Source organism: Phoca vitulina, unplaced genomic scaffold (assembly GCF_004348235.1).
Source record: "Phoca vitulina isolate PV1807 unplaced genomic scaffold, GSC_HSeal_1.0 scaffold4, whole genome shotgun sequence".
NCBI classification, from domain to species: Eukaryota; Metazoa; Chordata; class Mammalia; order Carnivora; family Phocidae; genus Phoca; species Phoca vitulina.
In genome coordinates, this window is record NW_022589707.1 from 65,543,363 (window position 1) to 65,565,212 (window position 21,850).

The following is a 21,850-nucleotide window of genomic DNA, read 5'->3' on the forward strand; positions in this document are numbered from 1 at the left end:
GATAGTTACTACTTTAAAGATTGCTGTGGGAATTAATATGAAAAAAAGCTGAGAATAGCGTTTGGCATATAGTAAGTTACTATTATTATTCTGGCAAGATATGGGTTAGCATTTTTCTCTTTAGAGAATCAGTAATTTGTTGCCTCTAATAATGCATCCTTTGCTTAGAGAAGTTCCAAGTGAGCTCTGCTTTTCAATTTGCAGACAGACTGGAAAACAGTGAGTTTTTAGGCAATCTTTGCCCTACATATAATAGTTTCATGTTCAAGTTATCTTGGTGGAGATGAAGGATTGGGAAGGTTCCTTTTCAGGCCTATCTAAATTACTTCTGAACTGGCTTCAGCCTATACTTCAAACTGGATTGTTCTTGCTCCGATGAACTACAAGTTATGATCCCTAAGAGAATCTGAAAATGATCTGTGGGATTCTGGAACTATTCCATGTACTCTGCATGCCTGGGACAACTGGAGTTGGGAGAATCAGCTTCAGGGCTGAACCAGATGTGAGTGGATTCTGTGAGGGAAACAGATAATGAGGTGTTCCTGGAACACTCCTGTTTTGCATTAGGATTTGCATAATGTTCACCTCTGGAAATGATCAGTGAGTGGGGATGCAAATGGACAGAAGGAGGAAGCACATAGGAAAATCTCACCCTTGCTTTAGGAGAATCTATCTGCAAAAGATACCACTAAAAAAAGAAGAAGAAAAGAAGACAGTTTCAAGATGATTCCCTTAATTTTTTTTGAACACTTCCTTTGATGTTGAAAAAAATCACTATGTTTTGGAAAAATTTATTCAATAGGAACAACTAAAATTTTCCAACAAAACTAAACAAATGTTCAAGTTTATGGGAAATTCTAAGGTTTCTCATCTGCTTCTTTACCCTTTTAATTCTTTTAAGTTTAGATCATTTCTCACAGTTTCCTGTTTCATAATCTCAGGACAGAGTACCAACTTTTTCCCTCATACATTTCCAAAATCCTACTCTTGAATCAGAAATAACTATCGCTTAAAAGAAAAAGTAATATGATTTAATACTACATAGTAGAGACTGGAAGTTATTAGTAAAAACGAACAGCTTTGTTCAACCCTTTATAATCTATACAATTATTTTAGTTTAAACTCATGTTTCCAGCTATTAAAAAACAAGGTACAGAACAGTAGCACTTGCAGTCAATAATCAGTGAAGGGAGCTCATTTTAAGCTAAGAGTTCATACTTTCTTCAAGTGTTCGAAGGCAGGCAAGCAATTATTCAGCAAAGAGCAGACTGACACAGTAAGAAAGAGCCATGTATTTATCATACAAATGCCTACCAATACTCTTAGAGACAACATTTAAAAATAATAAGGGTAACAGAGGCATTTTTTAATGTTATCAACCAAACCTACATCTTTTATCTGTTAATATTATGATTAATGATCATTAATGATAATGGGTTGGCTTCCCAGTGTAAATTTCGATGCTAGGGATTCACAGAATTAAAGTTTCCTATTAGTTTCCAACCTGGTTGTTCCTTGCGGTCACCTTATCTAACTCCCCACGTTTATTCTAATTTCCTTGATGCCTTTATCCACTCTGGGCCATAATAATTTCTCCCAGAATACCTACCGTTGAAGACTATGAAACTTATTTAGATATAAAAGGATTAATGTCTCCCTATTTTATGATTTTATTTAAAATTTTAGATTATTTAATGAATAATTTGGATCTCAGTGATTCTAGCAATTAATTAGATTCTAGCAATTATTAGAGTTTAATTTGAAAACATTTTTGTGATTATTGAGAGGTACATATACTTCAGATTTACAAAAAAGTTATATTCCAACAAACTAAATAACATCAAGACAAATAAGCATCTGCCAGTCCTTCAATTAAGGAACACAGAATCTTGTTGGTATCATAAAACGCCTCAGTGGAAAACAATAAAAAAATTATCATCAAGCACACTATGATTAATTGCCAATCAGAAACAAGAAAAGGACCTACATTTGGAAGAGTACTCTAAAACTTAGTGATTAAGACATTTCTTTCTTGTCAGTAGGGCCTGTCCTATGCTACACCCCTCGATCTTGAAGAAATCTTAACTTACCCAGAAGCGCGATTGAATTAGCAGTATCTTCAGCATATGTTATTTCATCTGATACTTTCTTTTTCAAAAATGGCAAGCTTCAATAAGAATGAAGAATGCAGGAGTTATGTTTAATGAAGTCCTTAATTGAACCATCATTGGCAAAGTAGGGGAAAATCCTTTCTAAAGAATAAAATGAGGATAATATCCTGTTCTGTAGCCCTGGGAGAACTGGCAACTATCAAAAAATTTTTGTGTTTCTAACTGATCAAATAGAAGATAGAATAGGTTTATGAAAATGAAGACCCATGAACATAAAAGGCAAGGATTAAGAAAGCCATCTTGCAACACTGTATAAATAAAAAATTTAAATATTTAATTATATAAAAACAATAACAAATATTAATGATATTAGAATTATACTTCACAGCTACTATAACCAAAGTTACTTGAAAATAATTTATTTAAAAATCATAAAAGACAGGGCATTCAAACCTAGGTCATTAGTCTAAATGTCAAAGGAGAAATAAAAATTATTTCTTCAATACAAAATATGAACTATTTTGGTATTTCATGAGTTCAAAATTTGAACCTCATGTGCTATATAAAAGTATAATATATCCTCTCTATAGGACTTTTAATTCAAGTTTTTCAAGAAAAAAATTCAAGATATTTCAAGGGCAAGCTATGAAAGAACAATTTTATAAATGCCACAGAGGTTCATTTTTTAGTGTTTGTTAGAATTTTTCATTTGAAACCAATAACTTATTACTTGTTATCCAGCTCAAGCTGGATCTCTAAAGTGAAGAACTCTAAAATTACTTCTTCTTGTCCTCAAACTTTTTCCTTTTCTACCAGAGGAAACAATCTATAAGATAAAGCACTAGAAGAGTTTCCCCCTCAAAAGGTCATAAAAATAATATGCATTATACTTCTGATGTAGCGAGAAAACATATTACATAGAAGCCAAAACAGAAAGGCTAGGTTTTATTTTTTATTTTCAATGTTTTTATCCCCCAAAATTGTCTTGAGAAGGGGATCAAGTGAGCGTGAGGTGTGGAGAAATATACAGGATGAAAACAGAAATTAGGAAAGGAGAAAAAAATGAAATAATGTGAATAATTATGAAATCTGAGGGAAAGTAAAGAGTGTAATTCAAAAGTCTTGTCATTTTATGTATGGAAACATTCAATCACAGCTTTCACAGAGAACCAGTTCTTGGTGGCGCTCTTCACTGGCATTGCTCAAAGTAATGCTTATAGGCCTGGTATTCTAGGACTTGCAGAACCTTGAAATTTGAAATGACAACAATATAATCTCACATCAATATAATAATGATTTCCGATTAGTACATAAAATTTCCTTGAAAGCACCAGAGCAATAGTTTATTTCTTTATTTTTCACAATCTGTATTAAAAAGTAAGCCCTGGTAAAGGCATTCAATAAAGTATTTTTTATGATTTTGTTCAGATATCAAAAAAAATGAAGTGTATATAGTTATAAAATTTTTAAATGTTATTGCTACTAACTAAAAGTAAGAGTTGAAACTACCATGTATACATACTACCATGTATACATACTACTACTACTATTTGTATACTAAAAGAAACATGCTATTTAAAAAGTTAAATTGGTAGAAAGATTTAGAAGGTTAAATTTATGGAAAGGTTTATTCCTACTTCAAGAAATCTCCTCTACTATATTTATTGAAAACTAAAAATGGATATTTTAATGTATATCTGGATTAGCTACTATGTGGCAGCAAACAAGGTGAAGATACTACTAGTTCCCCCAAATGGTTGGAGAAACAATAATATGGAGGATAGGATATATTAATCTTATAATGCTGACCTCTAATTTACACTTTAAAAATTATATTTATGTAATTTACATTTACATAAACAAATTTAAAATTGATTTTATAATGCTGACCTCTAATTTACATAAAAATATATACCAGAAATGACTGGTGATATTTTATTCTTCATTCAAATTTGAAAAATCAATAAAACATGACTCAGAAATTAATGTATCTTGGAGAGTCAAATTTTCTAAAAAGAGAAAAAAAACTAGACTGAAACTATTTAGCTGTGTTCATAAATTTTCTCAAAAATTCTCTAAAAAGTCACAATTTCTTGCTTTCCCCTCACATTTATTGCTCACTTGAGAACAACTTATTATGACAAAACATTTTAATATACTTACAGTTCAATCTCTTGTGGCTAGCTATCTTGGACTACAATAAAATTGACTGCCTTTGAAATATCAACTGGAATCAAGTGATCAGGTGAAGTTTTCTGAGTCATCTCTTTACTATACCATACTGCATATCTTTGTAATACAAAATAAAACATAATAAAATACTGCATGCTAATGTAAATTAAAGAAAAAAAACTTACCCACATAATTTTAGGATATCACATGCAGATTCTATAAAGTGGGGCTGGTTTTCAATTTTTTCTGCACACAGATTCAAAATTTTAAATATTTGTGCTAAATCCCTTAGGGGCTTTAATACTTTTAGTTAAGAAATAAAATTAAGATTAATATTTATTAGCATAGTCTTTATAGATTTCTGTCAAGAAAATCTATAGAATTCCATCTATTTTGTTAAATGTGGTTGACAATGTTTTAATTACACTAATTTTGAACTGTATATAGGAAAACTTAGAACCATATTTTTTTCAGGAACATTATTTAATTTTTGTCTCAGTAACCTCTTATTCAAAATATTGTTTTCTCTTCTCACCATATCTTTAGAATTTGATTACTAACTATTATACCATGGATTCAGCTGATCAATAACTATTGGCAATAAGTAATAACACATTGAAAACAGTTGATGACTCACTTTTATCCTTCATCTTTTCCCCACTCACACACAAAACATACAGTGCTCCAGAATAAACAACCCAACCCTACCTTTTCTTTATTTTATTAACATTATTCAGATGCATTTTCTTGCTTTTAAGGTATAAGTTGAGATTTTATTTCATTTAAAACTAGTATAAAAGCAAAATTTACCTCTTCTAAATCTTGAAGTAACAGCACTTTTTATCTATTTAAAAAACTCAACTGGTACATAAACAAATTTCACGGATATTCTTTTAAAGCCAAGGAAACATGATAGTTGTGACATACTTCTTTGGTTGAGTCCTATCACTTCTAGTCTCTTTCTAGGAGCTTCTTAGGAAAAGATGGGAAAGCTGGATATACTGGAAGTACAAACCTCTGTACCTACGGAAGTGACCAAGATACTTCTCTAACTTATTTTTGCTTTATGTTTTATCACATATAAAGCCAGCCTATGAAAGGCCTTCAGAAATAGAGCCATTTGGGGGCACCTGGCCGGCTCACTCAGTTAACCAGGTCTGACTCTTGATCTCTATCTCAGGGTTGTAAGTTCAAGCCCTAGTGTGGAGCCTAGTTAAAAAAAAAAAAAAAAAAAAAAAATAGAGCCATTTGCCACCAACTCTCTAACTTGAAGAAGAAAAAAACGATGGAGGTGTTGAGGTATCAGGGTCAGACAGGGAAAGAAATTACTTGCTAGTAGACTTTTTTGGCTACCAGTAAATAATGCTCGATATCCACAAGCCCTCAGGTAACTGACGGACTCAACAAATCCATATAAAAGGAGGCTAAAATAAGGCAAGAAAAGAATTCAAATAAAATTTTAAGGCACATTTCCCTGAGTGGGAGGCTTAAGATGTTTGAAATACTGAAACAAGCTAATATTAGAGACTTACATCTTTAGACAATTTTTGGAGGTTGTGGAGATCACTACTACTGAAGGGGTGCTCTATGGACCACTGCCAGTTCTGAAATTCTCTGTTACCAGTCTGTGGTAAGACGACTACAGTGAGAGTTTCCTGTGACAACTGTATTGCCTTCTGTAATAGCTAATGCATGCAAAGCTTGTAACAAAAACAACAACAACCTAACAATAAACTGGTTCTTAAGCACAGACAGTTCTGAGTTGCACTGGTTTCCATATATTCCGATCAGGTGGTATATACAACGGGAATAACATATTTATATAATATTTTACTGGTTATCAAGCACTTGCATGTACATTATCTCATCTAGTCTTCCTAGCAACCTCAGTGGGTGCTGTTATCCCCATTTTATAAGGCTGGAGAAGTTAAGAAGCTTATCAAAATTACAACTAAACAAGTATATTGGTCGAAAGAAGACTTTGACTTGGCCCTCCTAACTATATCCACTGTCTCTCTGAGTCTATAAAAACTGCCATTATCTGCACAGAATTAAGTACATTAATCTGTTTCTTCAATTTTATATTCTGAAAAACAAAAAGTATAATTCTGTGAAAAACACAAAATGTTAGATATTTTCTGTGGTAGACAGAATAATGGCCTGCCCAAAGATGATCACATCCTGAGTCCCAGAACTTGTGAATATATTACCTTACATGGCAAAGGGACTTCACACGTGATTAAATTAAAAATCTTGAGATGGGAAAGTTATCCCAGATTATCCAGATAGGCTCACAGTAATCAGAGGGATCCTACCTGGGAAAGAGAGAGGCAGGAGAGGATCAGAGAAGATGGGACCACAGAAACAGAGGTGAGAGTGGTGCTACTTTGAGGGAGGGGCCATGAGCCAAGGAATGCTGGCCACCTTAGAAGCTGGGAAAAGCAAGGATGGGGATTCACCTCGAAAGCTTTCAGAAGGAAACCAGCCCCACCAATATCTTGACTTTAGCCCAGTGATGCTGATTTTGGACTTCTGACCTCCAGAATCGTAAGATAAAAGCTTTAAGCTGTTTTATGGCACTAAGTTTGTGGTAATTTGTTACAGCAGCAAGAGGAAAATAATATATTTTCTAATAAAAATTCTCTCATTTCAGGATAAATGAAACAAACATACATATATATGTAAAGGATACAAGTCCATTCTGATAACACTGCATCAGTTTCTTGACAGATTTAAGTTGTTTTTCTTCTAAATCATCCTAAAACAAGTTATCTATTTTAGTTCTTTTGTGCTATTAAATCTGTTGAGATTTTTAAAATTTCTTTAATATAAAAAGAAAGTAGACATTAAATTTATCAAGTAATTCTTAAATTACTATATTATAATGTAAGCATTATAAAATGTTTCCTGAAACAGTGAAGGTAAAAATAAACGTATCATTTAAATTTGACTAGGCAACTGAGAATCAAAACTAAGTTAATATAAAAGCAGCATTTTGTTTTCTTTTTTTTTTTTAAAGATTTTATTTATTTATTTGACAGAGAGAGACACAGCGAGAGAGGGAACACAAGCAGGAGGAGTGGGAGAGGGAGAAGCAGGCTTCCTGCAGAGCAGGGAGCCCGATGCGGGGCTGGATCCCAGGACCCTGGGATCATGACCTGAGCCGAAGGGCAGATGCTTAACGACTGAGCCACCCAGGCGCCCCAGCAAGCATTTGTTTTCAGAAATAATATTAACAATACTTGAATTTGCTGAGCATTTTTCTATGCCATGCACCATATATGTACTATAGATACATGTCATTTCATTAATTTTTAAAACAACCCTATTAGGAAGGTGCCATTACTATCTCTCTTTTCCAGAATAGGAAGCTCAAGCAAAGCACTCATTTGTCCAATATCAGCTAGCTGATAAGTGGTGGTGTTAGAAGTCAAATTTGGCAATCTGTCTGCAGAAATTGTATTTTTAACCTCTAAATTATGCCCAGTATACTGGCACAAACATCTTCAGCCAGTTAAAACAAAACAAAAATCAATACAGTGATGTGTTTGTTTACATAACTGAATCACTCTGTCCTTTTAAAGTTCTTATATCCTTCATGAGAAGCTGTGGCATTTTTTTATACATTTTTAATTTTTTTTTGGTCTACCCTTATTTAACAACTAGTAGGAGCTCTATGTCGTTGAGTTTTGTTTTTTTTCTTTTTTTAAAATGCAGATATATTCAAAATTAAAAATAACTTTTACAACAAACACAGCCAGCAAGAGATACATTATTTTTATTGTGTTTTTTTCTATCTTAAAATGTAGAAACTAAAAAATGTAAAATAATAAGTAAATTTTTGTGCCTACTAATCACTAGACATTGTTTGGTTTTGATTGGCTCTACCATGATCAACCCATTTTCCACATATTAAAAGTATGCAATCTTTATCCTGTAGTAATTTTATACTTTGTGTTGGCTTTTAGGCACTCTGTTGATTCTTGGGTAATGTCAGGAGAGTGTGGTGTGTAAACATGCATTAAATGCATTTATTATCTTTTCTCCCAATGCCTAAACTCTCCACTTTGAATCTTATATCTGAAATAATTTCATTTCCATTTCCATATAAGATTCTTCTCAAAACAGATTACTTATGAGTATGTATGAGTATGTATGTATGTGTGTATATATATCTCCGGATTTCATATCAGAATATTTTAAGTAGTACATCATGATATGCTTTTTCTACCCTTGCTCCCCACATCCTACTTGGTAACAAGCAATTAATAAAGGCTAGAAGAGTCTTCCTCTACTCTTATGATATCTTCTGTTTATAATCACCATTCATTTGTTCATCCCACAAAACCAAATGTAATCTCCTCCTCCAGCCTCCCTTCCAGGTTAAATACATTCATACTAACTTATTTAAACAGTCCTTGAATACAAGACACTTACTAGTTGAAATCTTTTCAACAAAAAAAAGAAAGGAGACTTATTTTGGGGGAATACATGTTACCTTTCAGGGAAATCATAGTTTATAAGTGATATAGCAGAGAAATTTTCTCTCAAAGCTTACTTTATCAGTCTCTTCAAGGAGGTTGATGACACGATTTAGGTCCATGGTCTTGAAAGCACCCTAAAAGCACACACAACTCTTAGAATTTGTGTCATGAGAATCAAGAAATCACATCAAACACACTATTTTTCATGATATCCCTTGGCAACTTAAAAATATCTTACGACAAAAAGATAGGGGAAGGGGATGATGGAGGGATGGATAAGATGGGTGAAGGGGAGTGAGAGATATAGACTTCCAGTTATGGAATGAATATCATAGGGATGAAAGGTACCAACAGCACAGGAAATATAGTCAATGGCATGTAATAGTGTCTGGTGACAGATGGGAGCTACACTTGTGGTGAGCACAGCATAACTATAAATTTGTGGAATGACTATGTTGTACATCTGAATCTAATGTAACATTATGTGTCAACTATACTTCAATTAAAAAAAGGGGGAGAGTGAAAAGCTTATAAGAGTAAATCAATTTTGGGGGCGCCTGGGTGGCTCAGTTGGTTAAGCAGCTGCCTTCGGCTCAGGTCATGATCCCGGGGTCCTGGGATCGAGCCCCGCATCGGGCTCCCTGCTCAGCGGGAAGCCTGCTTCTCCCTCTCCCTCTGCCTGCCTCTCTGCCTACTTGTGCTCTCTATCTCTCTGTCAAATAAACAAATAAAATCTTAAAAAAAAAAAAAAAAGAGTAAATCAATTTTGGAATTAAAAAAAAAAAAAAACACAACACAGAAATATTGAAAGTGGTCCTCTAAGCAAAGAGAGAGCCTAAAAGTAACACAGACCAGAAAGGAACACAGACAATATACAGTAACAGTCACCTTACAGGAAATACAATGGCACTAAATTCACATCTTTCAATAGCTACCCTGAACGTAAATGGGCTAAATGCCCCAATCAAAAGACACAGGCTATCAGATTGGATAAAAAAAGACCCATCGATATGCTGTCTGCAAGAGACTCATTTTACACCCAAAGACACCTCCAGATTGAAAGTGAGGGGGTGGAAAACAATTTACCACGCTCATAGACATCAAAAGAAAGCTGGGGTGGCAATCCTGATATCAGACAAATTAGATTTTAAACCAATAAGAGAGGAGGAAGGACACTATATCATACTTAAAGGGTCTATCCAACAAGAAGATCTAAAAATTGTAAATATCTATGCCCCTAACATGGGAGCAGCCAATTATATAAGCCAATTAATAACAAAATCAAAGAAAGAAACACATCGACAACAATACAATAATAGTAGGGGACTTTAACACCCCCCTCACTGCAATGGACAGATCATCTAAGCAAAAGATCAACAAGGAAATAAAGACTTTAAATGACACACTGGACCAAATGGACTTCACAGATCTATTCAGAACATTCCATCCCAAAGCAACAGAATACACATTCTTATCTAGTGCCCATGGAACATTCTCCAGAATAGATCACACCCTAGGTCACAAGTCAGGTCTCAGCTGGTACCAAAAGATTGGGATCATTCCCTGCATATTTTCGGACCACAATGCTTTGAAACTAGAACTCAATCACAAGAGGAAAGTCAGAAAGAACTCAAATACATGGAGGCTAAAGAGCATCCTACTAAAGAATGAATAGGTCAACCAGGAAATTAAAGAAGCATTAAAAAAATTCATGGAAACAAATGAAAATGAAAACACAACTGTTCAAAATCTTTGAGATGCAGCAAAGGCAGTCCTAAGGGGAAAGTATATAGCAATACAAGCCTTTCTCAAGAAACAAGAAAGGTCTCAAATACACAACCTAACCCTACACCTAAAGGAGCTGGAGAAAGAACAGCAAATAAAGCCTAAACCCAGCAGGAGAAGAGAAATAATAAAGATTGGAGCAGAAATCAATGAAATAGAAACCAAAACTGTAGAACAGGTCAATGAAACTAGGAGCTGGTTCTTTGAAAGAATTAACAAGATTGATAAAAGAGAAATGACCCAAATAAATAAAATCATGAATGAAAGAAGAGAGATCACAACCAACACCAACGAAATACAAACAATTATAAGAACATATTATGAGCAACTATATGCCAGCAAATTAGATAATCTGGAAGAAATGGATGCATTTCTCGAGATGTATCAACTACCAAAACTGAACCAGGAAGAATTAGAAAACCTGAACAGACCTATAACCACTAAGGAAATTGAAGCAGTAATCAAAAATCTCCCAACAAACAAAAGCCCAGGGCCAGATGGCTTCCCAGGGGAATTCTACCAAACATTTAAAGAAGAATTAATGCCTATTCTTCTGAAACTGTTCCAAAAAAATAGAAATGGAAGGAAAACTTCCAAACTCGTTTTATGAGGCCACCATTACCTTGATCCCAAAGTCAGACAAAGACCCCATCAAAAAGGAGAATTACAGACCAGTATCCCTGATGAATATGGATGCAAAAATTCTCACCAAAATACTAGCCAATAGGATCCAACAGTACATTAAAAGGATTAGTCATCATGACCAAGTGGGATTTATCCCTGGGCTGCAAGGTTGGTTCAACATCCATAAATCAATCAGTGTGATACAATACATTAATAAAAGAAAGAACAAGAACCATATGATCCTCTCAATAGATGCAGAAAAAGCATTTGACAAAGTACAGCATCCTTTCTTGATCAAAACTCTTCAGAGTGTAGGGATAGAGGGTACATACCTCAATATCATAAAAGCCATCTATGGAAAACCCACAGCGAATATCATTCTCAATGGGAAAAACTGAGAGCTTTCCCCCTAAGGTCAGGAACACGGCAGGGATGTCCACTATCACCACTGCTATTCAACATAGTACTAGAAGTCCTAGCCATAGCAATCAGACAACAAAAGAAATAAAAGGCATCCAAATCGGCAAGGAAGAAGTCAAACTCTCACTCTTTGCAGATGATATGATACTTTATGTGGAAAACCCAAAAGACTCCACCCCAAAACTGCTAGAACTCATACAGGAATTCAGTAAAGTGGCAGGATATAAAATCAATGCATAGAAATCAGTGGCATTCCTATACACCAACAACAAGACAGAAGAAAGAGAAATTAAGGAGTCGATCCCATTTATTGCAATATATTATTGCACCCAAAACCATAAGATACCTAGGAATAAATCTAACCAAAGAGGCAAAGAATCTGTACTCAGAAAACGATAAAATACTCATAAAGAAACTGAGGAAGACACAAAGAAATGGAAAAACGGTCCATGCTCATGGATTGGAAGAACAAATATTGTTGACGATGTCAATGCTACCTAGAGCAATCTACACATTTAATGCAATCCCTATCAAAATACCATCAACTTTTTTCAACGAAATGGAACAAATAATCCTAAAATTTGTATGGAACCAGAAAAGACCCTGAATAGCCAGAGGAATGTTGAAAAGCAAAGCTGGTGGCATCACAATTCCGGACTTCAAGCTCTATTACAAAGCTGTAATCATCAAGACAGTATGGTACTGGCACAAAAACAGACACATAGGTCAATGGAACAGAATAGAGAGCCCAGAAATGGACCCTCAACGCTATGGGCAACTAATCTTTGACAAAGCAGGAAAGAATGTCCCATGGAAAAAAGACAGTTTCTTCAACAAATGATGTTGGAAAAATTGGGCAGCCACATGCAGAAGAATGAAACTGGACCATTTCCTTACACCACACACAAAAATAGACTCAAAATGGGGGTGCCTGGGTGGCTCAGTCGTTAAGCATCTGCCTTCGGCTCAGGTCATGATCCCAGGGTCCTGGGATCGAGCCCCGCATTGGGCTCCCTGCTCAGTGGGAAGCCTGCTTCTTCCTCTCCCACTCCCCCTGCTTGTGTTCCCTCTCTCGCTGTGTCTTTCTCTGTCAAATGAATAAATAAAATCTTAAAAAAAAAAAAATAGACTCAAAATGGATGAAAGACCTAAATGTGAGACAGGAGTCCATCAAAATCCTAGAGGAGAACACAGGCAGCAACCTCTTCGACCTCAGCCGCAACAGCTTCTTCCTAGAAATATCGCCAAAGGCAAGGGGAGCAAGGGCAAAAATGAACTATTGGGACTTCATCAAGATAAAAAGCTTTGCATAGCAAAGGAAACAGTCAACAAAACCAAAAGACAACCGACAGAATGGGAGAAGATATTTGCAAATGACATATCAGATAAAGGGCTAGTATCCAAAATCTATAAAGAACTTATCAAACTCAACACCCAGAGAACAAATAATCCAGTCAAGAAATGGGCAGAAGACATGAACAGACATTTTTCCAAAGAAGACATCCAAATGGCCAACAGACACATGAAAAAGTGCTCAACATCGCTCGGCATCAGGGAAATCCAAATCAAAACCTCAATGAGATACCACTACACACCAGTCAGAATGGTTAAAATTAACAAGTCAGGAAATGACACATGTTGGCGAGAATGCGGAGAAAGGGGAAGCCTCCTACACTGTCGGTGGGAATGCAAGCTGGTGTAGCCACTCTGGAAAACAGTATGGAGGTTCCTCAAAAAGTTGAAAATAGAGCTACCATAGGACCCAGCAATTGCACTACTGGGTATTTATCCTAAAGATACAAATGTAGGGATCCGAGGGGTATGTGCACCCTGATGTTTATAGCAGCAATGTCCACAATAGCCAAACTGTGGAAAGAGCCAAGATGTCCATCGACAGATGAATGGATAAAGAAGATGTGGTGTACATATATATATGATGGAATATTATGCAGCCATCAAAAAACCCCAAAATCTTGCCATTTGCAACGACATGGATGGAACTAGAGGGTATTATGCTAAGCGAAATAAGTCAATCAGAGAAAGACATGTATCATATGATCTCACTGATATGAGGGATTCTTAATCTCAGGAAACAAACTGAGGGTTGCTGGAGTGGTGGGGGGGTGGGAGGGATGGGGTGGCTGGGTGATAGACATTGGGGAGGGTATGTGCTATGGTGAGCGCTGTGAATTGTGTAAGACTGATGAATCACAGACCTGTACCTCTGAAACAAATAATACATTATATGTTAAAAAAAAAAAAAAAAGAAGATAATAGGAAGGGAAATATGAAGGGGGGAAATCGGAGGGGGAGATGAACCATGAGAGACTATGGACTCTGAGAAACAAACTGAGGGTTCTAGAGGGGAGGGGAGTGGGGGGATGGGTTAGCCTGGAGATGGGTATTAAAGAGGGCACGTATTGAATGGAGCACTGGGTGTTATATGCAAACAATGAATCATGGAATACTACATCAAAAACTAATGATGTAATGTATGGTGATTAACATAACATAATAAAATAAAAATTAAAAAAAACACGCCTCTTGAATTCTAGTATTATCTTATAATTTTACTCTCTTTAAATTTTATTAGTCCTGAAAGGCCCAAGAATGCATCTGGAATAATAGCCCTTCCATACTTTGGAAAGTGAAATGATCCTGTACATAGATATTACACATCCCAAGCATGCAAATTACACTGAGTTTGCCTATGCAGATATACATAAGACTTGCCTCTAAACTACAGGTAGGAGATTACCTTCCTGAACAAGGAAGATTATCCCCTCTCTCAGTTAGTACCAGCATTCTTACAGTCACCTGCATTAGAAAACAGAATGTTGCGGTTCCTGGGTGGCTCAGTCGGTTAAGCATCTGCTTTCGACTCAGACTCAGGTCATGATCCCAGAGTCTGGGGATCCAGCCCCCTGTGGGGCTTCCTGCTCAGCAGGGAGTCTGTTTCTCCCTCCCCCCCCCACACCCCCTGCTTGTGCACACTCTCTCTCAAATAAATAAATATAATCTTAAAGAAAAAAAGAAAAAGAAAACAGAATGTCCAAGGTCTATAAATTTTATATCTTAAATATTTCTTGAGCCCATGCCATCTTACTGATTTATTCAGATTCTCATCTTTCACTCAGTTGAGAAGTTTCCCTGTTGTTCTCCTTGCCTCTACTCTTGCACAGTTAAACATGGGTCTTCTACTCTAGGTTTGGATAATAAAACTCAAATCTGAATATAACTCATCTAAATCATTCAATGACTCTCCATTAATGGCCCTCACTCCTCCTATATTTTCATTTGTTGTGATAATCCTATTCCTCTCCTTGGTTAACCCCCACATGTGCTTCAAAACTCAGCTCAGGTGTTTGCCTCCCCAAGGGATGAAAAAGTATAGAACAAATATCCTTCCTTTGTGCTCCCATAGTACCCTACGGGCATACCCATTACAATTCCCATCATAGTTCTAAAATGATTTGCATGTTTATCCCCTACCACACCCAGCCCCAAAGCTCACTTGAAGACAAGACTTGTTCTCTGGCATCCCCAGCACCAACAACTGGGCCTGGCATATAAAGTTATTTGTAGGTAAGTGGAGAAGGGAACAGAGGTGCTATCATCCCAAATTTAAGTAGTTATACAAAAATTTTTTGTATACTATTTTCTCTTTTTGTTTACATATATAAATACATGTATTTATATACTGTTTTCTTATTGTTTACATGTGTAAATACCTAATTTCACTTAGTGTTAACACCATTTTATTTTCTGATCTTTAAATCTATAATACATACCTTTCCATATTTCTACAGAGATATTATTCCATTGCCTCTTAAATCTAGAATTTCCTTTCCTTTCACAATTACAAACTCATATTCTGATTTCAGGCAATGTCTTTCAAAAACAATTTTGAGCTAGGTATTCTAATTTTAAGTCTGTAGAATAAGTAATTGGGTGAGTTTATTAACTCAAAATGATTTTTCTTAAAAAATTAATGAAAAATGATTTACTAAATACTGATCTATACCTGGTATTATGGTTATCCTTAAAAACTGTTATATTTTGCTGTTAACTGCTTAACTGATTACATTTACTGTTACCAAAAAATTTGATGGATACAATTTTGCCTTCTAAGATTTGGGGATTTAACAGTGCCATCTACCACTACCTCAGTTGTCTTCTTTTTTCCTCTTGTGTTCTCTGAGAAATATATATAGTGAGTTTTTATTTTCAGATTTTCTGAAATATTGGCTTTGAGGGCTGGAAAGCATATTGAAATGTAAAGTCAATGCAAAATTTTCTTTTTAATACCTGCATGTATTATCAGAATTGTTCTCATCAAATGAGCAGGTATAACTTTTATTAAAAAACAGAGAGTAGTAAAGATTAGAGCATAGGTTCCTCTTAGATTTCTGTTGCATTATTACTTCATACTACTCTGTGTTTTACTTGCTTGGCATATATTATATTTCTAAGATTTCTCCTTCACTCCCTCCGTTAGCCTTTTCTCCTTCCACAGATATTTATAAGCAGCTTCTCTGTTTCAGAGACTGCTAGGTATGGGGAACAACATTGCTCTGACTTCAAGGAGCTATCAGTCTGGAATGGAATACAAGTACAGATAACATGCTACAAAATGCTTCACAGATGCTGAAAAGTGTACTCTGGAAGCATACGGACTAGGCACAGAAAGGCATAGGACAGCTTTCGGAAGAAGTAATCTGCAGGCAGAGGTGAGACGGAGTAAGATTTGTGAGATGAACTGAAGGTTTGAGAGATGGAGATGGGGGAGTAGCATGTGTGAGGGCCTGGAGGAAGAGAAAATAAGACATTGAGAAGATGGAGAGGAGCTCACTAGGTTGGAGAAGATAGTACAGGGAATAGTGGCTATAAATGATGCTAATTAGGTAAGGAGAGGTCAAATAGATGTGAGAAACAAAGGCAAAAGAAAACTTAAATTTCCTTCCTACTTACAGCCCAATCCCAAGTCCTTGAAACAGGCGGAGACTCAGCTGCCTCAATGTTAATACTTTGCTAAGGGCAAAAAGGCAATCTTAGCCCAACCCCCAGGATCCTGTAAGTCTACTTTAGCATATAAAAATTCTTTTGGAAACTTCCTTTCTCTCACTCCCTCCCCTCCAAGATACATGTTGGCAATCATCCTCCAAGCATATGACCCACCAATATATATCTGAAGAGTCTCATAACTGAGTTTTTACTAAACAGTAATAAATGACCTTTTCCTAACAATAGCTAGCCCCCTCAGGATCCTGGAAACCTTGTTTCCAAAAATACCTGGGAGGCTTACACTATCCCTAACCCCCTCCTAACTTGAAAGTCTATAATGGGCCACTCCTCAGGAGCCCAGAGCAGCTCTTTCTGCCCACGGGTCCTGTCCCCATACTTTAATAAAACCCTTTTGCACCAAAGACTTCTCAAGAATTCTTTCTTGGCCATCAGCTTTGAACCCTAACATCTTTCCTACAACAAAATCATGAATAACAATAATGATCATAACATGATGGCGATATCTATTTCCAGGTACAGTCATAAGCACTTTACATGTATTTACTAATTGAATTCCATGAGGTAGGTACTATTATCAACTCCATTTTACAGAAGGCCTTGTATGTTACGCTAAGGATCTTTAGAGGCTATTGAATGGTTTGAGAGACTGTATATGAACAGACAATGGCCAGACTGTATATGGCAACAGAACTCTCGCCTACAATCTTTGCAGCAACCAAACTGAAGAGCAATTTACTCAGGGAAGTCAGGATTTGGCCAATGACTGCCAGATTCCCTATTTTTTGCCCCTCATATGCTATGTAGGACCAACCAGAAAAAGCCAAATATGCTTCCCAAATCAATCACATAGAATGCCCTGTTTGTAGGTAGCCCACCTCCAGCTTCCCTATGGCAACAACCTCCAACCAGAGCATACCAGAAGCGTTCCTTTTTTTTCACTTCAAAGCTTCCCTACCTGCCTTGGAGTCTCTGCCAAATTAAGTAATGATGGCTGACTCTCTTTCTATAGTAAGCTCTGAATATTAAATAGTCCCTGCTTATTCTCATTAAAGTGGTCTTTGTTTATTTCCACAGGCTTTAACCAGAGGAGCGTAACAATAAAAAGGTAATTTAGTTTGCTGAGTAGAGACTGAATTGGAAAGGTCTAGGATGAACCGGAAAGGAGGTGGGAGACATCTGTAAAGGGCCCTCACTACGGTACTGGCATTGACAAAGGGCATGGCCTGAAAAACATCAAGGAGGTAGAATCAGTGGGACCTACGGAGTGATTTGATTTCGTGGGAGAGAGAAGCAAAGGTGATGATGACTCCTGGGCTTGAGGAATTATAGAAGTATTGGCAACCTTTGCTGAGACAGGAAAGTCTGGACGAACAGGCTTGTGTTGAGGCTGGAGATAAGTTAAATTGGGGGGCAGAGATTTCCAAATCAGAGGCTTAAAGTAATAATTGTAAGAGTTTGGGTAAATGAGAGCACACAGCAGAGTGAAGCAAAAGAGGACATACAGAGGTTAAGTATCAAAATAATTGCTGTTATATTTATGGAGAATTGTAAAAACATTTAACAAAACCTTTTTAAATCAAAAGTTTAATAAGCTGTTTTGAAGAAAATTAAACCTTCACTTACAGGTATAGGATGAACTTATCTTCCCATTTTACCAAGAGACATGTCAAAGGGGAGAAATCCTGCTCATTTGATATATACTTATAGGAAAAGGAATTAACATTTACTGTGGTCCTTTTATATATCTGGCAATTTATGTCTTCTTTCATGTGTCTGGCACTTTATATCTTTTCTTTCTTTCTTTCTTATTTTCTTTCTCTCTGTCTCTTTCTCTCTCTTTTTCTTTCTTTCTCTTTCTCTCTCTCTCTTTCTCTTTCTCTCTTTCTCTAGTAGGTAGGTTCCATGCTCAACGTGGAGCTTGAACTCATGACCCTGAGATCAAGAGTCGCATCCTCTACCAATGGAGCCAGCAGGTGCCACCTCCCTTTTTTTTTTTAAACTTTATATCTCAATTAGTCCTCAATTTTACCATATAAACTTAGTATTATCATCCTGCTGAAACCGGGACCTGTTAAGATCTCAGCGCTAGTAACTGGGCAAGCAGGTCTGTCTGACGCAGGAGTGCTGGTTCTTTGCACCTTAGTTCTCTGCCTGACTTCTCAATTGAACACAGAGATTATTTCTAGCAATTACTCTAAAACCTGGGTAGGCAATTTTAATGACACAGTCCATGACAGTATTACAGACAGTGGCAGGATAGGACATCAACTAGAAGATTGTGGAGGTTTTCAGAGGGAGAGCAAATTTGGGCAAGGAAGCTCAGCCATGATACCTATGCAAGTCAAGTAATCACAATTTACTTATTCTACAAATATTTTTTAGTGCTTACACTGTGTCAGACATTGTTCTAGATGCTAAAGATACAGTATTGAATAAAACATACAAAATCTCCTGCTTTCATATAGAATCAATATATTTTGTTTTGTACAGTGAAGAAAACCATCAAGAAAACAAAAAGACAACCTACTGAATGGGAAAAGATATTTGCAAATGACATTTCTGATAAGGAATTAATATCCAAAATATATAAAGAACTTACATAACTCAACACCAAAAAAAACCCCCAAACAATCCAATTAAAAAATGTGCAGAGGACATAAATCGCTATTTTTCCAAAGAAGACATATAGAGGGCCAACAGACATGTGAAAACAACAACAACATTACTAACAATCAGGGAAATGCAGACCAAAATCACAGTGAGATATCACCTTATACCTGTCAGAATGGCTAAAATAAAAAAGATAAGAAATAACAAGTATTGGTGAGGATGTGGAGAAAAAGGAATCCTAGTACACTGTTGGTAGGATGTAAATTGGTGCAGCTACTATGGAAAACAGTATGGAGGTTCCTCAAAAAGTTAAAAAGTAGAACTATCATATGACCCAATAATACCACCCCTGGATATTTACCCAAAAGAAAACAAAAACACTAATTCCAAAAGATATATGCACCCCTATGCTTATTGCAGCATTATTTACAATAGCCAAGATATGGAAGCAACCAAAGTGTTCAATGATATGTGAATGGGCAAGGAAGATGTAATATATACATACTTTGGGATATTACACAGCCATAAAAAAAGATGAGATTGTGCCATTTGTGACAACATGGATGGACCTAAAGGGTATTATGCTAAGTGAAATAAATCAAACTGAGAAAGACAAATACCATATGATTTCACTCATATGTGGAATCTAACAAAAAAACAAATGAATAAACAAACAAAAAGCAGAATCAGACCTATAAATACAGAGAACAAACTGATGGTTGCCAGAGGGGAGAGAATGGTGGGGATGGGCAAAATGGGTGAAGGGGAATAGGAGATACAGGCTTCCAGTTATGGAATGAATAAGTCACAGGGATGCGAGGTACAGCACAGAGAATATAGTCAATGATATTATAATAGCACTGTATGGTGGCAGATGGTAGCTACGCTTGCGGTGAGCATAGCATCATGTACAAGCCTGTGAAATCACTGTGTTGTACAGTTGGAACCTGCTAGCCCAGTTACTAGCTTTGTGATCTTAACAAGTAAGGCCCCAGCTTCAGCAACAGGATAATAATACTAAGTTTATATGGTAAAGTTGAGGACTAAGTAAGATATTATGTTTAAAAAAATTTTTACTCTGAGCTCAGAGTCATGGGGGAGAAGGACACATAAGCATTAAGATAAATTTCCTACACTTAAGGAACCCATATTCTAGGGGCAGAGACAAAATTTAGACAAATGAAACAGGTGCCAACATAACACAAGTGATAATTAGGGGAGAAATGGTGTGACTCAGACCTAGGACTATGCTCATTTATGAGAGGATTTATGAGGGTGAAGATAAATGGGTAGTGCTTCCTATTGGGAGAGTACTTTATGTCAGAGAGGCAGGATCTGGAGGTAGGGTAAGGTTTAAATTCAGAAAAAAGGGGAGGGCATTCATTCAGTAAATATTTAATATCACCTCTTGAGTACCAGGTATTGTGCTGGGTGCTACTGGGGAATCCTGGGAGATTATGGGGGGGACACTACAGGAAAAAACTACCAGCAAGAATTCTGCCCTCGTGGCACTAAACAGAGCATCCAGTACAGATGAGTTCAGATAATGCATTGGGAAACCCTGAAAACACAACAGAATAGACCTGAGGCACTTTAGGGATGGCAGACTTTGGATATCATCTAGTTCAGTGGTTTTGAGGCTAAAGACCACTTGAGAGAGCTTTTTAAAAAGTCCCAGACTCCACACAGGGGATTATGATTCAGTAGATGTGAGTTAGGGCCCAGGTATGTACAGTTTTTCTAACTGCTCAGACAACTGTGATGGTCACCCTGGTTCGGGGAACACTCATCTAACACAGGCTTGTTTTATAGGAAAGGGAACAAAGCCTAGAGAATTAAGTGATTTGGTCAGTGTAATTATATTTGGTGAGGTAAGCAATAAGAAGCTTCTGTGGAATCCTAAAGAGGGGTGGGGCTCAGAGGGAGAAAGGAGGACAATAAAGTAGTACTTACGGGAAACAGATTGGGAAGAGAGGGAGACGTGCTGACTAGGATGTGACATTAATCCAAGATTGACTGAAACCTTGTGGTGACAAGAAAAGAGATCCATATGAAACTACCTCCTACAGCTTTCCAGGTGTTACCTGTGAAATTCTGTAGCACTCTTCATACCCTACTGCAGCTATAATACAGTAAGCATTGCTACTTAGAGTGGGAAATGGGGTCTTCCAACCAGTAGCAATGGCATCATCACCTGGAAATCTGTTAGGCAGAATCCAGGGCTCCTCCCCAGCCCTACAGAATCACAATCTGTATTTTAATAAGATCCCCAGGCGTTCCAAATGCACACTAAAGTTTGAAAAGCACTGCTCTCAAGGGCTTCCAATTCTTTAGAATGAGAGCAACATTAAAATAAATAGGAAATAGATAAAGGTAAACAATTTGTGATTTCAAGCATAGGATGGAGTTGGCTTAATGAACTGAGGTAGACTCGCCAAAGTCACTCTTAGCTACCGGATATACTGTACCTCAAGTGTTCCAAGAGTTCTAACAATCTTTCCTCCACTGGTCTAAGGCAAAAGTCTAAAAGTTTATCATTTTAATGATGGCAAAGACTGCTAGACCCCACTTGAGTAAAGAAACTGAGTAACTGTTAACTTCTCATGGCCTTAGGGTCCT

The 21,850-nt window shown here is 36.5% G+C and overlaps 1 protein-coding gene across 2 annotated transcripts in view; it reads right to left on the minus strand.

The window, feature by feature from the left end:
* The window catches only part of CFAP69 (cilia and flagella associated protein 69), a 56,309-nt gene that overhangs the window by 32,554 nt on the left and 1,905 nt on the right, over positions 1-21,850 (minus strand). The window contains exons 2-5 of one of the 2 annotated variants that reach the window (XM_032402220.1): positions 8,842-8,901; positions 6,976-7,041; positions 4,469-4,578; positions 2,091-2,167 (exon numbers count right to left, since the gene is read on the minus strand). In XM_032402220.1, coding sequence (XP_032258111.1) covers positions 2,091-2,167; positions 4,469-4,578; positions 6,976-7,041; positions 8,842-8,901 — 313 coding nt within the window. Of the gene's footprint in view, positions 1-652; positions 2,049-2,090; positions 2,168-4,468; positions 4,579-6,975; positions 7,042-8,841; positions 8,902-21,850 lie in introns of those variants that run through there. The other variant, XM_032402219.1, reaches the window with a different exon arrangement.